This window comes from Lineus longissimus, chromosome 1 (assembly GCF_910592395.1).
Source record: "Lineus longissimus chromosome 1, tnLinLong1.2, whole genome shotgun sequence".
In the NCBI taxonomy this organism is placed as follows: domain Eukaryota; kingdom Metazoa; phylum Nemertea; class Pilidiophora; order Heteronemertea; family Lineidae; genus Lineus; species Lineus longissimus.
Genome location: NC_088308.1, coordinates 27,883,451 through 27,897,966, shown reverse-complemented (window position 1 = coordinate 27,897,966; position 14,516 = coordinate 27,883,451). Strand labels below are relative to the sequence as shown.

General features: G+C 42.6%; 3 protein-coding genes and 1 long non-coding RNA gene across 7 annotated transcripts; 1 reads left to right on the top strand and 3 right to left on the bottom strand.

Annotated features, from left to right (window-relative positions):
* Positions 1-1,279: 1,279 nt before the first annotated feature.
* Positions 1,280-5,839, bottom strand: LOC135495619 (chitobiosyldiphosphodolichol beta-mannosyltransferase-like). Of its 4 annotated transcripts, none has more exons than XM_064784432.1 (11): positions 5,796-5,839; positions 5,234-5,473; positions 4,876-4,956; positions 4,420-4,672; positions 4,017-4,106; positions 3,803-3,913; positions 3,324-3,529; positions 3,036-3,146; positions 2,585-2,699; positions 2,151-2,226; positions 1,280-1,860 (listed from the first exon to the last, which is right to left on the bottom strand). In XM_064784432.1, the coding sequence occupies exons 2-11, from the start codon at positions 5,436-5,438 to the stop codon at positions 1,735-1,737; spliced, it is 1,374 nt and encodes a 457-aa protein (XP_064640502.1). In that variant the 5' UTR covers positions 5,439-5,473; positions 5,796-5,839; the 3' UTR covers positions 1,280-1,734. The 4 variants fall into 4 exon arrangements, with proteins under 4 accessions (XP_064640502.1, XP_064640510.1, XP_064640519.1 ...); XM_064784440.1 differs by having other exon boundaries at positions 5,799-5,835; XM_064784449.1 differs by lacking the exon at positions 5,796-5,839 and adding an exon at positions 5,667-5,786.
* A 988-nt stretch (positions 5,840-6,827) lies between these two features.
* LOC135495657 (isatin hydrolase-like) lies at positions 6,828-9,134 on the bottom strand. Its single transcript, XM_064784491.1, has 3 exons — positions 8,555-9,134; positions 7,781-7,959; positions 6,828-7,612 (listed from the first exon to the last, which is right to left on the bottom strand). Exons 2-3 carry the CDS (start codon positions 7,957-7,959, stop codon positions 6,973-6,975), a joined length of 819 nt encoding a protein of 272 aa, XP_064640561.1. The 5' UTR covers positions 8,555-9,134; the 3' UTR covers positions 6,828-6,972.
* LOC135495665 (uncharacterized) lies at positions 9,044-13,621 on the top strand. The gene is made up of 3 exons (XR_010448590.1): positions 9,044-9,130; positions 12,674-12,770; positions 13,037-13,621. It is a non-coding gene; the product is annotated as an uncharacterized LOC135495665 (long non-coding RNA).
* On the bottom strand, positions 9,619-10,510 carry LOC135496673 (isatin hydrolase-like). Its single transcript, XM_064786126.1, has 2 exons — positions 10,429-10,510; positions 9,619-10,258 (listed from the first exon to the last, which is right to left on the bottom strand). The coding sequence occupies exons 1-2, from the start codon at positions 10,467-10,469 to the stop codon at positions 9,619-9,621; spliced, it is 681 nt and encodes a 226-aa protein (XP_064642196.1). The 5' UTR covers positions 10,470-10,510.
* Positions 13,622-14,516: the final 895 nt, after the last annotated feature.

Here is a 14,516-nt window from a genome sequence, read left to right as displayed (position 1 = left end):
TGTCTTCAGTCCCGCGGTATCGGGAAGAGACCATGTTACTAATTAGACCTAGATTAGCCAGAATCTCATTTGTTCATCAAATTGATTATGAATTTCGTATCAAATTGGATTAAGACTTATTGATTCGAGGTAATTGCATATTGACTAATTTTCAATCATCATGCAACAATACTGACCTGTCAGGCAATGCGCAAGGAGTTCCGTTTTGTAAGTTGTAGCTGATTCAAGGGAGTTGTTGCTAATTCGGGCGATGGTCCCAGGGCCAGTAGGAGGAAACTGGAGCCTCGGTGACAATCGATAATAACTCAGTGCTCTTTTAACCATTCTTGGGTTGTCCTCTTTTTGACCGAAGCTATATGCTGCCGCCTGCTCTGATGCCGGAATAGATGATATGTGAAAACCCAATGTCAGAGGCACAGATTGACTTTAACCTTGAAATTAATAGTTTACATCGACGCTTGTCCTTAGTCCAGCTAGCCGGATGTCACACACATCAGTTTACCTGGGCCAGAAGACCCCACCCTGCTCATCATCACCAAGGGCTTGGAGTTAATCAAATAGAACGAGATGGAATTGAGGCGGCTCGGGTCAATGATACGATTATACAGCGGATTAATTCTGTCACCATTATCAAGTTACGAAGGAAGATCTTATCCTCTTCAATGCAGCGCGTCCTTGAAACAGCATTGGACTGTTTGTTCGAAGCTCGAAGGTACAGCCTAGCTTCTCAGTATCAATGATCGCCAGGCAGCTAAGGGCGGTAGAGTAATGTCATGTACATGTATTTATTCATGGTGCCGTCCCCCCCCCCAACAGCTGCCCAGAGATGAGCCACTTCTAGACTATGTTGCATCACTCAACAACCCCTTAGGCGGACTTCCCGGCGCCTGACAGAGAGACCTTGTCACAGGACAGTTGCATTAGGATAATTTCGCTCCCGGGTGTGAATCCCGGCACCAGGATGTTCAGCCAACTGACTACTGTCACCTGTGTGGCCTGTGCAGACTGAATCAACCTTTGTGCAACCATTCTACAGCCACATGGAGACCTGCCAGGATTTACCACCAACTCACTACTTTCCTCTGTGCGACGGAATATGCCATAAACCCCCAGATAGCAGTCATTCAACCTCTTAGAGATCCCTCTTGCCACCTGGAGATCCTGTCGATGGGGTTGTGACATCCTCCTATCACATGTGTGTACCATCAATCTTGGATGGTATGCCATCTTTGGTTCATAACAACCAACAGACCGAATGAAGAACTTATTAAAACAGATAGATTTATTTATTTAGATAGCAGAATACAGTCATTATCATAAGGATGTGACAAGTAGAAATATCATCAGAGCCATTTCCAAATGGTAATCATGATATGACCAAGAGGTACATTTTCAGTGTCAACAACATTACCAGTAAATGGATGTGCCAGAGATGGACAGATTGATGGACAGAGCTATATGTCGATTACTGTACTCCGTGGAACCACAAGACGAATGAACAGGAGGAAACACTTCACTTGTAATCTCGAATTTAGAGATACCATTCCTAAGTTTGTGCTCAAGAGAACATACCTCGCTTCCAGAAAATCAGTGAGAGAGTTGGGTGTCCTCAAAAATGCACAACACTGCAAGGCAGTACAATCACTTAGGACTATCTCAACTCGCGTGATATGAATCTCCTGAATATTGCTCATAAATAGATGGATAGTCAGTCATTAATAGATGCATGAAACCTCATTGAATGAGGGGCAGTATGTGTTCATCCCAGTTCTTATCCCATCGCAATGCCTGGAATGATCGGATATTCTCCCTGTACTTGTCCAGTCGAGTCTGATCTTTAGGGAAGGGTTCAAGTAGCTCCTGAAGAGAAAGTGAAGAGAATAAATGACTTCTTAGACATGAGGAGAATACAGGATACGAAGGTGAATGTACCAACGAATGAAGAACTCACAAATAAATCTAAGTTGATAAAACAATATGAAGCCTTGTTCTGATTTGTTTTTCTAGTGATGAGCTTTGCTTGCTCAGAAATCCAGTGGAACCCAACTTCACTACGGAGTGCCTTTATCTCAGATGAGGCCAACTTAAGACATCGCATCATTTAAGAGGTGATGGTTCATGTATCGTTGCAGTCTCAATGTATGACTTACTCGTATCGCGATGCCAAGCTCAAAGGCAAATGTAAATACAACACCATTCTCTCCATCTCTGACTAGTTCATGGAGACTGGAAAGAATGGAAGTCATTAGTTTATTCAAGTGAACAAAATGTCCAAGCCCAGTACCCAACTCAATGCTAGGCACTCATTTCAATAGAGTGGAACCTATATTGGCAAACACCTCTCTTAGCAGGACACCCTCTCTATTAAGAATACTCGTTTTGGTCACATTTCCATTCAACTGAACCTCTACAATCAGGACATCTCTCCATTATGGACAGCATTTGTCAGTCTATAAAGAGGTATTAGTGTAGTTGACATAACTTACAATTAAGGCAGGCCTCTTGCTCCATCTTCACCATTCACAGTCATTCCCCTCAATTTGTTATATTTCCCCATACTACAAGCAAGATGGAGAAGCCTTACCTTTTGTACTTGATGGCACATACAGGAAGACCACAACCAAACATATCAACGACCTTCATGGGAAGGTCAAGGCCACTGGAAGATGTGTGGAGGCAGACGCCAAGATCAGACGATCCTTGGAACAAAGAAAAGTAGAAATTGTTTACAAACAGTTCCAGTTTTTGCCAGTCGGACTTGACATCAGCTACGCCACATGAAACCAACAATATCTACCAATTTGAGTGCAAATGGCCTTAGGATAGATAGATGGAAGAGTTTGTGTGTTCTGAGATTTCAATATATCTTCTTAGAACATTATCGATCTTACACACATTCAGACGGTTTATATTGAAGGGCATCATATGGCACTATTACAGGGAAACCTTACGATAATCTGACCCTGGAACAAAGGGCTGCCAACAAGTTCAAAATCAACAAGCAACAGACTAAGAGAAGAAGCAGGTTTTCTTACCAAGTAATTTGGGATAATCTTCCGCAGCTAACCATGGAGTGATAATCTTGACGTGTTGCCAATCATTCTGGTTTATAAGCTCCTGGTAGTACGATCGCTGAGGACCTTTACCTGAAACAAGCAAAACCATGATAACAACATTGAAGAGTTAATCTCTTTATGACCGTATATCTGATTCAACAACAACAACTACACTCGATATCCAGTATCTTTAAAGTCTCCTGTAGACACCTACATGAACACGGTAAAGAGTCTTGAATCCATCATTGTTGATCACACAGAACTCACCGGTAATTGCACAAATAATTTTGGGCAATGTATGCCCAGCACCAACGGCCAGTTCATAATCTTCTAAGGCTTTAAGTAACAAAGAGAAGTCTTCATCTTGCGTCCAGCTCGTGCTGCTAACAATGACAGCAGGCCGGTCTGATCTCAGCTGAATTCTTCTGTCGGGAAGCTCTTCTGTTATGGCTGTGGCTTGCTCATTACCTTCACTGAAGGGAAAGAGGCAATGCTATTATAGACAGAATATGCATTTTGCAGTGTACAACTGAATACATTGTCATTGAAGGCTGAAGTTGCCCTCACCTTTGCTGGAACTGAAAGTAGTTGTGACAGTCACAACTGCTTCAGTGACGTAGCCCTTGATAGAGAGGTTCTACTGTACTTTACACCACTTGTCAAAAGAACATGCTACCTTAGTTTAATAAAATCATTTTCCACAGGATAACTAGAATTGGGAAAGGGAAACGTATGAAGTGACTTACACATCGGCAAAGATGGGGTACTCCTTGGATAGTTTCAGAAACAGGTCATGTTGCTCTTTGACTGATAATCTCTTGAAGATTGAGGGAGGCCGGTCATAAATAGTAACAGCCCTGGAAAAACATGGGAAATTTATATATGTTGACCGTAAATCTATTGCAAATGGCCAAAGACTTAATTCTGATTCACTAAGACTGGCTTCAAGTCCTCACTTACCTGATATTCCAGTTCTTTTGTAAGTCATCTCTCATGGCATTAGTCACACAGATATTGATATCATTGAATCGACCAAACAAATGCTCATACCTGAAAGATATGTCCAAGAAGTACATGTTGGAGACATTTAGGGATGTTGCAATAGATATATATTCTAGGGAAAAGAAATGTCCATGATTCCATAATACATTCGGAAATAATCTACAGATTTATAGTTTGCCTCCATTATAGGGTGAATGAATTATTTCTTGAGTGTCTTGTTAACATTCATCTACAGTATCATCAAATTGGATGGGTAGGAAAATGTGATGCCATGTGACACCATGCTTTCCAGTGCTACAGAACATATAACACATTAACCACTCCAAACAACAACGTCATCAGAAACGGCGCTTTCACTCACCATTTTGAGAATACGACGAGTGGATGTTTATCACACAAGGCAAGACTTAGGATTGTGTAGCCATAGTTGTGCCAGTCGACCATCAGCAGACTCCCTTGTAGCTTACAAACTAACCACGCCACGGCTAAAGAGGGAACTGCAGGGGGATTCTGTAAAAGCACCAGTTTTGGTTTCTCTACTGACATCATAGAGAGGAGGAGGACAGCACTCTGCCAAATCACCTTCAACAAATAGATCATCATCCGTGGGAAATCTGAAAATATGGAGTAAACTAGAACCTTCAATATAAAAGCACAACAAAATACAAAGCATCACAAATGATTCCGACCAACATGAATGCAGGTAAAGTTTAGGAAAACCTTTGAGAGGAACTGCCAATATGTTGGTTTGAATAACATTTTAACATGTCGCCAGAGCACAAAGTCTGAAGTTGGTGGTGCTCCAAGTTCTACTTACATTTAAAGAATGCTGGTGGTTCCCTCATGTAGTGTTGTTGGATAAACTTATTTTGTTGTAAGTCTTTATGCGATAACGATCCTACAAAGAAAAGTTATTATAACGCTTCAATGAACTCATATTTCCAGGGCCGAATTTAGGGGGCAAAGCTGAAGCAATTTTCCAAACCCAGACATCTCCCAGATTTGGCCTCTCTTCAGCCACCCCCCCCCCCCCACCAGAGAGCCTCCCCCTCCCCAAGATCAAAAATAAAATACCGTCCTGATTCCTCAAAGATGATCGCATATTTAGTTCAAGGGTGAGGGACTATTTCGATTGAGTCACTCACATGATCTATCATTCTAATTCTTCATCTCACCTCCATATCCAATCAGATCGACAGCATATGAATGTCTACTAAATGACAAGGCGTGGTATTGCATCCGTGGACTTCGGCCAATATCTCCCAAGACAACTACAGAAACTCGCTTTTTCCCAGACAGCAGGAACCTCCTCCCAAAAACAAGGACAAGTAATGAGGCCAGGCCAATGGCGATGAAGGATGGGAGGACGATGAACAACATGGTACCCGGTTACTGGTTATGCCTCATCCTCCTCTCTGTAATCGAGAGAAAAGTTAAATGCATTCATGTACACTGACATTACTGCATGTATCGTATGACGTACTGAGTACATAGACATAGACATAGTACACTGCATACATGGATACAGCATGCAATGCATGCCATAGACAGGTACGGTGATGATCCAACTTAATATTGCTTTTGTTTATGATTAGGTGAAACAAATACCATCTAACCGGTGGTGATATGTTGAAAAATGTAAAAATATATATTTCTGTTTTGCTTGTCACACCAGGACAGCATTGGAAGATGAAAAATAAACGTAAAAGGCGAAAAAATAGGAAAAAATAACTCTACAACGGTCGCGGCCATGTTGGAAATCTACGGTGGCCCATTGCAATCGCCCCTCAATCTTGACACTGCAGGCGCTGATTTCGTCCCTCACAACGCCTCTGGAAAATCAACTGATCCTGCCATATGACCCAAATCCCTTCAAGCAGTATGACACCACTTCTTTTTTTTGATAATGTAAAATTTATTTACACATAAAAGTATTTACAGGATATACATTGTACTTGGCTTTACTGGTATTTCGCCATTGAGAGTGGTGGTCATTTATACATTGAATTGTAGATTCCTTTCTTCCTTCATTGTAGCGAACAGGTCGTTCGAGCACCAATATTTGTTGAAATGAGATAATGAGAGACGTTTGAAATCACATAGAATACAGACCTTGATCCCGTTAACAAAGTACATGAATAATGAATTGGATGTGATTGGCTTATGGTCGAACTTTTTAAATGACACCACTTCGGGGGAACAATGTGATGGTCCAAGATCAGCAAGGTCCACGCTGAAACGGAGGTCGAGGTTAGGATATATTTCCGAAAAGTTTTACATTTCCATGGTTTACATTTTGGACATTTTGATAATTTCTTGTAATGATACATCTTCTATGGTTTGATATTTAGAAGTATATCAGAGAAGATGTCATAGTAGATATATTAAAAAAAATTCTCATGTATTTAGATTTGAAAAGTTACATTGTCTTAATAAATTAAATGATTCTTTTGATGTGATATTCCTTCCATCCTAGACAAATCAAGGCAAATCATGATAAACATCGCTCTCTAGACAGTTCTCTAGTCGTGACGGAGGCATGGCTGTTAGCTCACTGTTCAGTGTTCTACGAGAAAGACAGGACAGCGTGCATTGGACGTATACTGTGAAACCGAACAGGTGCCGTCATGGCTTTCTGCATTGCGCGACCAGTCACAATCCTCTCTATGTTATTGATTGTCGGAGGTAGCCTTCCTTGAGTAACCAGGCAAGTTACTTCCGGCCAGGGGGTAGAATCCACTCAAATATCCCCTATTTGATAAACTAACGTTACCATAATAGTTTGGGCCGTCCATAATCTTCTAAAAGTGCCGCTGATACGGCCACTGCTGCTTCAAAAGTGAAGAAAGTGAAACTATATACAGGGTCTTTGATTTTATTTGTTGACCACTCATTTCATATCATACAGATTAGCTTAAAGTTCAGTTTTTTTCTCTTCGAAAATCGAGTCTTTGCCAGAGATGGTGTAATTCCAGGTGGCGAAAATGCGACAAGGAGCCCCACTTCCGCCTGCTATCTTCATGGGCAGGGCATAGATGGTCGCACCTTTCACTGGAATCATATCCAAGTTGGCAACGTTTTCTATAATATACAGACTATGGTCGGTAAGCGTGATGTGTACTGTAAAGTCCTGTGATGGTCCAAAATCGGCTGACGCGGTGTCAACGCCGACGCCCACGATGTCTCGATTCGTGACAAGCCACTTGGCTGCATTTGGGTGAAAGCCAGGAAACCTGAGTTTAGTGATATCATTTGTTGCGGTTCCAAGGTACTCCGTCTTGTTTGGCCAGCGGGACTGCCAGCCAGAGTTCATAAAGACGATGGAGCCTCTCGATATATTCCCATTCCTCATCTCCCAGGCATTGATGTCGTCGATGGTGAGCTGCGCCACTGCACTCTTCTTTGCCTTGTCCTTAATATCAATGACTACACCCTCGGCAATGAACCGTTCCGGTGGTATATCACCCACACGCCATTTGCCCTTGGAGAAATGAGCGGGGGCATCCAGATGGGTACCCCCATGTTCTGCAGCTGACAAGTCGTTGGTTTCATACCTGGAGAGAGTCATATTGAAGTGAGTCCGAAATAATGATGATGGTCTCGGCTGAATAACTAGTCCCATATCAAAGTTCAGGCAAATGTCACTATGTTCTACACCTCATTTACTGATTTCAAATACTGGTTCAACGATCGATCAACGTTTCATTAGTGGTTATACCTACCAATATCCCTTATCTGTCTTGTTTCTGAAATTAATGGTCATCTTGTATGCATTCGCCGTCGGCCAGTAAATGGTCTTCTCATCGAATGGATAAGACATGTCCACCATGCTGCCTGGTTTGACGGCGGCGCCTCGGACCTGCATGGCCAGTGACAGGAGAAGGATGATGATTGCGGCCATCTGAAAGTTACAAATCAGGCGGATGTGAAGCCGCGATAGCGTGCGTAAGGATCAGTCATCTAACAGCGGCGCATGACAGGGAGAGGCACTGATTACTGTTAACAAAGTATCTACGCCGAAGCTCTCATGCTGGTTGTGCCGCGCCTCTTACCCTAAAGTGAAGTAATCCGAATCTGTTTCACAAAGGCCTTATTCGTGTCATCGATCTCAAGTGTGCAGGGTCGCCGGAGAAGGGAACATTAACCCCTATTTTGAGATGTTTGAGTCATGGGGAGGCAATGGTCAAAATGTGTCAGGTGGGATTGAACCACTCTGAGGAAGTGCCTTGTTATAGTGGCAGCGTCTCGCATAGAAATGGGAGCGACGTGTTCAGCGTACACTCTGGACGCAGTGGACCGGCCTCGTTCCTCATAAGGAGACCGAAATTATCAGGATGACTCGATGGCTGCCCAGGGAGGGCATCTAGTTCAGCGATGATGAAAGGAGGAACCTCAGACTGAATCTTAGAATGCGACCGAGTACTATGCACCGAGAATTCAGCCAGCATGATGATATAGCGTTAGAAATTCGGAAAAACACTGATGATAATACCTACATTTTCAGTTCAGAATCAAGTAGGTCCTTAAGTGAATTGTCAACGCGGTAATGACACAAACTGTTGTCTTCGAAACGGATGTTGAACTCATTTTGTAGGCCATTTCAATACGACTATCTTTAGGGGCCTTTGTGCTTATTGCATTTAAACACAATATATTATGATCACAAACAGCTGTCTTCTGACATGAATTGCGCTCACATGCTGGCACTGCGCGGAGAAAGAAAATTAGTCAGTATTTTATGGAATCATAGAAAATCATTGGTAAATAATCGAATTTGCTGGAAGACCGCAAAGGCTTTCGACTATGAATCGAGCCGGTCATGCGCAATGTTTTCCGTTTCAAGAGCAAAAGAATAAATCTCAACATCTCTATTGAATGAAGCGTACTGTGCAAACGTATATGCAAACGTACATGTATATGCAAACGTATGGGTGACTCTGAATCGCTCCATTACATCGACGGCAGCGCCATCTCTCCATCGTCAACGACAACAATAAAAATGGCGAATCCTGAAAAGCCTGAGCTCGGTCTCCTCGAAGAAGACGACGAATTTGAAGAGTTTCCAGCGGAAGGTACCCTATTTTTTTACACATTTTATCATTTTTACTCATTATAGAAAGAAACTTCTCATTTCGAGTGTTGTTGAAAGGGGCGGTTTCGCTGTAATCATCCGTCCAAATTCTCAATATCTCATATTCGCAGGTCTCGATTGCACACACACACACACACAGGCCGTCGTTTCGCTCCTTGACCTTTTCGACCCCAGTCGTTTCGCTCCAAATCGTTCGCTCCTTGGGACGTTGAATCATTTAACTGATCCAATCAACTGGATCTCTTGGGCGCGGGGCAAGTAAGTCATTGGGAGGTCTTATTTCTATATATAATATATCAAAGTGATTTGTTGTTGACTGTCGAAGTTCTAAAAGTGTCGCTGATACGGCCACTGCTGTGCTGCTTCAAAAGTGAAGAAAGTGAAACGATATACAGGCTACAGCATGCCATTACAGGGTCTATAATGATTTTATTTGTTGACCACTCATTTCATATCATACAGATTAGCTTAAAGTTCAGTTTTTTTCTGTTCCAAAATTGAGTCTTTGACAGAGATGGTGTAATTCCAGGTGGCGAAAATGCGACAAGGAGCCCCACTTCCGCCTGCTATCTTCATGGGCAGGGCATAGATGGTCGCACCTTTCACTGGAATCATATCCAAGTTGGCAACGTTTTCTATAATATACAGACTATGGTCTGAAAGCGTGATGTGTACTGTAAAGTCCTGTGATGGTCCAAAATCGACTGACGCAGTGTCAACGCCGACGCCCACGATGTCTCGATTCGTGACAAGCCACTTGGCTGCATTTGGGTGAAAGCCAGGAAACCTGAGTTTAGTGATATCATTTGTTGCGGTTCCAAGGTACTCCGTCTTGTTTGGCCAGCGGGACTGCCAGCCAGAGTTCATAAAGACGATGGAGCCTCTCGGTATATTCCCATTCCTCTTCTCCCAGGCACTGATGTCGTCGATGGTGAGCTGCGCCACTGCACTCTTCTTTGCCTTGTCCTTAATATCAATGACTACACCCTCGGCAATGAACCGTTCCGGTGGTATATCACTCACACGCCATTTGCCCTTGGAGAAATGAGCGGGGGCATCCAGATGGGTACCCCCATGTTCCGCAGCTGAGAAGTCGTTGGTTTCATACCTGGAGAGACAGTCATATTAAAGTGAGTCCGAAATAATGATGATGGTCTCGGCTGAATAACGAGTCCCATATCAATGTTCAGGCAAATGTCACGATGTTCTACACCTCATTTACTGATTTCAAATACTGGTTCAACGATCGATCAACGTTTCATTAGTGGTTATACCTACCAATATCCCTTATCTGTCTTGTTTCTGAAATTAATGGTCATCTTGTATGACCTATCCTCCGGCCAGTAAATGGTCTTCTCATCGAATGGATAAGACATGTCTACCATGCTGCCTGGTTTGACGGCGGTGCCTCGGACCAGCATGGCCAGTGACAGGAGAAGGAGGGTGGTGATAGCGGCCATCTGAAAGTTGCAGGCAAACAGCTAAAAATCAGGCGAATGTGAAGCGATAGTGTGCGCAAGGATGTTGAAAGATCCAACATATTTGGTTTGATGGCCTTCAGTCATCTAACAACAGTGCATAAGCCCTGGTGGTGTACCCAGAAAATGTCAGTTTAACAAAGACGACAGCTCTGGTTTACACTACAGTCAGTGGGCAGACAGGAGGTGGCAAGTCAGATCGCGATCGCTCTCAACCCACCCCAGGAATACTTACAGATCATTGAGGCAAATAAACTCACTAAACGAAAACGTAGTGAGAGATCTACGCCGGGCTCCATTGAGAAACCATCGCTGAAGAAGCAGCTGACAGACGACGATCAATAGTTCTAATGAACTGTGACAATCATAGATTGTCAAACACAACTGTCAATCATGTTGGACATTCATATCAACAGCTGTTCAGCTTTGAAACCATGTTTTTGATTAACATTGATATTCATCGACTGTCAAACATAATTGTGTCAACTGCTGAAACCATGTCTTTAATGAACATTGATATTCATAACTGTTTGGGGTTTGTAACCATGTCATTTAATGTCAGAGGTATGCAAAATGAAAGCAAGCGTAGATCAATCTTCAGGTTTATCAAAAGGAAAAATATAGACATATGTCTAGTACAGGAAGCGCATGGAACAGTCAAAGATGAAAACGTATGGAAAAATCAATCAATGGGGTGGCGATATTTACTTCAGCCATGGGGCATCTAACGCCAGAGGTACTATGATATTGATTAAACCTAGGTTGGACTTTAAATTGATAGATTTAAACAAAGATGACCAGGGTCGTTTCCTGTCATTGACTTGTACCATTCAAGAATCGCATTTGAGAATAGTCAATATTTATGCTCCAACAACAGAAGGAGCTAAATGTAATTTCTTTAAAGAGTTAAAAACAAGAATGTTCAATACTTACTGTAAAATTTAGTCTGTGGGGTGGGGGGGGGTTGTCCTGTTTCAATACCCAAAAAAAAATCAAATGTATGTGATGTATTAATATTATAGGTCAATTAATTGTAAAGGAGCATGGTGGTGTAATTTGTCAGCATGTTCCTAGCAAAAGTTCCATGTAATGACATACGTTTGATTAAATAAAAAAAAACAAAAAAAAATAGCGCATGACAGGGAGGGGCACTGATTACTAGAGACTTATGGCAGTACGTTTTACGTGTATGCGAACGTGCACAAAGCACACGTAAAAGCCTGCGTTAGTGGATATTTTTGGATTTGGCTGGGCGTTTGGCACCTGAAACATCCATGTGGTTCGGTAGGACGTGCGGTCCCTGGAGCAGGTTTCTAAAATCGTGGAAGTCCAACACGTTTTTGACAAACGGTCACTTACCTTTCGCACGTTCACAACCTCCATGAGTATGCCACCACAGGCCTGAAAGACCTGCAGTTATACAAAAAGTGATCACCTCATCCGCAATGGGCTGACATAAGGGCCTAGGTAACTCGGATAATTACATACGATAACAGCCATTAGATATGTGGCTACAGTTACATGCAAAACTCCCGCACACTAAAAGATAGGGGAGAGTGGGGCAAGATGGGCCCCCCCTTGAAATCCCAGCCATCCCGTGATGACATCTTTTTGTCAAGCCTTGTCTTCTACCTTTGATCCTGCACAAGAGCAGACGGTAACAATTGCAGGGGCCTATTTCACAAATAAAAGTTAGTGAGACACACAATAAGCGTCTACGAGTCCACATAAACTTCCGGGGACATTAACGGAAAACGTCCTGCCAAAGGTCTCTTGTGTTAACAATCTTACGCCGACTTCCACTATCATGCTGGTTGAGCCGCGTCATGATCATATACCCTAAAGTGAAGTGATCCGCGTCTGTTGCACACAGGCATTATGCCTGCACACGCAATGCCTCCCCATGACTCGAATGTCTCAAAATTAACACCACTGGATCCGACTCATGGGGAGACAATGGTTAAAATGAGTTAGGTGATCAAGGTGATCAAGCTGATTCAAACTCCCGATTATTTCTACTGTCTTCTTCGTCCATTTTGTTTCAGACTGGACAGGAGAAGACGAGGACAAGGAGGATGTGAATGCCTGGGAAGACAACTGGGACGATGACAATGTGGAGGATGACTTCTCAAAGCAGCTCAGGTAAGCTGACACTCTACGCACTGTATTTGTACGGACTGCTCCTCGGGCTCGTAATCAGACTTGCGCACTGGTGTGATGGTTGTATCTTTCTTTTCCAAGGACGTTGGGAGGCTGCTGATTTGTTATTGTGGTGTGAAGGATTAACAATGGTTACTGAAGCAGGGAAGTTGTAATCAATACTTTGTTTGAAAGTTATTAGTAGGAAGAGAGATTGAAACGTCTTTGGCAAGCTTATCCTGCTATCATTCTCTTGTCATTTTTTTCAGGGCTGAACTGGAGAAAAAAGGCCACAAGACAGAACCAATGAAGTCCTAGCCTTAAAATCGTGATGTCTTGGGATGACCTAATAGGCTGAGACAATTTCATCCTGGATGTTGACATTTTTAACAAGACTGAGAACAAATTTTAAACAGATCTCAGTCCTCCTGGTATTCAGCAATGGAATTAACATGCTTCAAGGATGATATAGTGATAGTCTTCACCATTTCCTGACTGCTGTTACTGTGAGACTGAGAGGACTATTAGATATGTCATATTTGTCATTCCATCATCAGGGAGTTTTGACTTATTCTGTAAGTGTAGTGGTTGCCTTTCATTTGCATTTCGATTTGGGCTCAAACTTCGCTGTCACGCTACATTATTGAAATGAGGTCATAGCACCGAAGTACCAGAATCAAACCCTCTAAATGTTACTTTCATGAAGTCAATTCTTTCATCACCATGTGTGCGAGGAGATCTTTTGTATGTACAGAGGTTAAATACTGCAAGTCTAGGCAGTGTAAAACAATACTTGTGTTGGTTTTGAAGCCTTGTATCACATTACTGCAACTATAAATTTCCTACATGAAGTATTTTTAGTTCGTCCAATTTGTTTTTCTCTTTCAAGGAAATGTAGAAAGACATTTCTGATTCATTCTCGGGTGATTCAACTACAATATACTTGTTGGTCATGGTGGTCCTCCACGGTCTGGTGTCTCTGTGGACCAATCCCGAGATACAGAATTTTTCTACTCCTACCTCGTGAGAGGTGGAGTATATTGAAAACAACTTGTGCCAGGATGCTGTGGACCAGTTCATATCACAATGTCGTCCTCAAATGTGACTGACCACGCAGGTTGTGACTACATGGACACGTATGCTTCAATTATCAAGTGGTCCTGCTACTGTTGCAAGTGTGGCATGGCTATTCCTGGGTTGCCCGGTCATGCTATTGCGACTTGTGGCAGACTATGGAATAGGTTTTCAGGAGGAAGCCTGGGATGTGTAACAGCAGAGTTCATACAGCGCGTGAAGAGGTTAAAAACTACAAAATCATTATGCCTTGTTAATCTGAGAATGATATGTCATGTTGGATATTAGGTTACTGTTGGATGTCAAGATGCTGGAGAGGTCAAGAATTACCCCTGACTGAGAAAGTTATGGAATATTGTCCATTGGACAGTTGCATCTTCATCTTGCTTTAATTTGGAGTACATGTATTTCTCCTCCTTGTGGATAAAGAGGAAGATTGTGACACTGGCTCTCCTAATGTGATGAGTATGTGTGCCAGCATAGATCCATAGATTGTGATAATAATGAACTGGCAGTCGCATCCTGGCTTATAAAGCTGGTATTACTTGGATGAACTTATCAATTGTGAGCAGTTTGGCATTTTGTGTGACCAGGCCATGCTCTCAATCAACATGACAGTGAGGAGTCAACAGGGCAGTAACACTTACAACCCAACCATATTCAAATGTCATGCAC

Bases quoted from the DNA above. Each gene is read 5' to 3' on its own strand.
- LOC135495619 (XM_064784432.1), bottom strand. From the start codon at position 5,438: ATGTTGTTCATCGTCCTCCCATCCTTCATCGCCATTGGCCTGGCCTCA. The intron at 4,107-4,419 runs GTGAGTGAAAGC...CATATCTTTCAG, and splicing joins CTCGTCGTATTCTCAAAATG to GTATGAGCATTTGTTTGGTC. The intron at 3,530-3,802 runs GTAAGTCACTTC...CTTTCCCTTCAG, and splicing joins TACCCCATCTTTGCCGATGT to TGAAGGTAATGAGCAAGCCA.
- LOC135495657 (XM_064784491.1), bottom strand. From the start codon at position 7,959: ATGGCCGCAATCATCATCCTTCTCCTGTCACTGGCCATGCAGGTCCGA. The intron at 7,613-7,780 runs GTAGGTATAACC...GACTCTCTCCAG, and splicing joins AAGACAGATAAGGGATATTG to GTATGAAACCAACGACTTGT.
- LOC135496673 (XM_064786126.1), bottom strand. From the start codon at position 10,469: ATGACCATTAATTTCAGAAACAAGACAGATAAGGGATATTG. The intron at 10,259-10,428 runs GTAGGTATAACC...CTGTCTCTCCAG, and splicing joins AAGACAGATAAGGGATATTG to GTATGAAACCAACGACTTCT.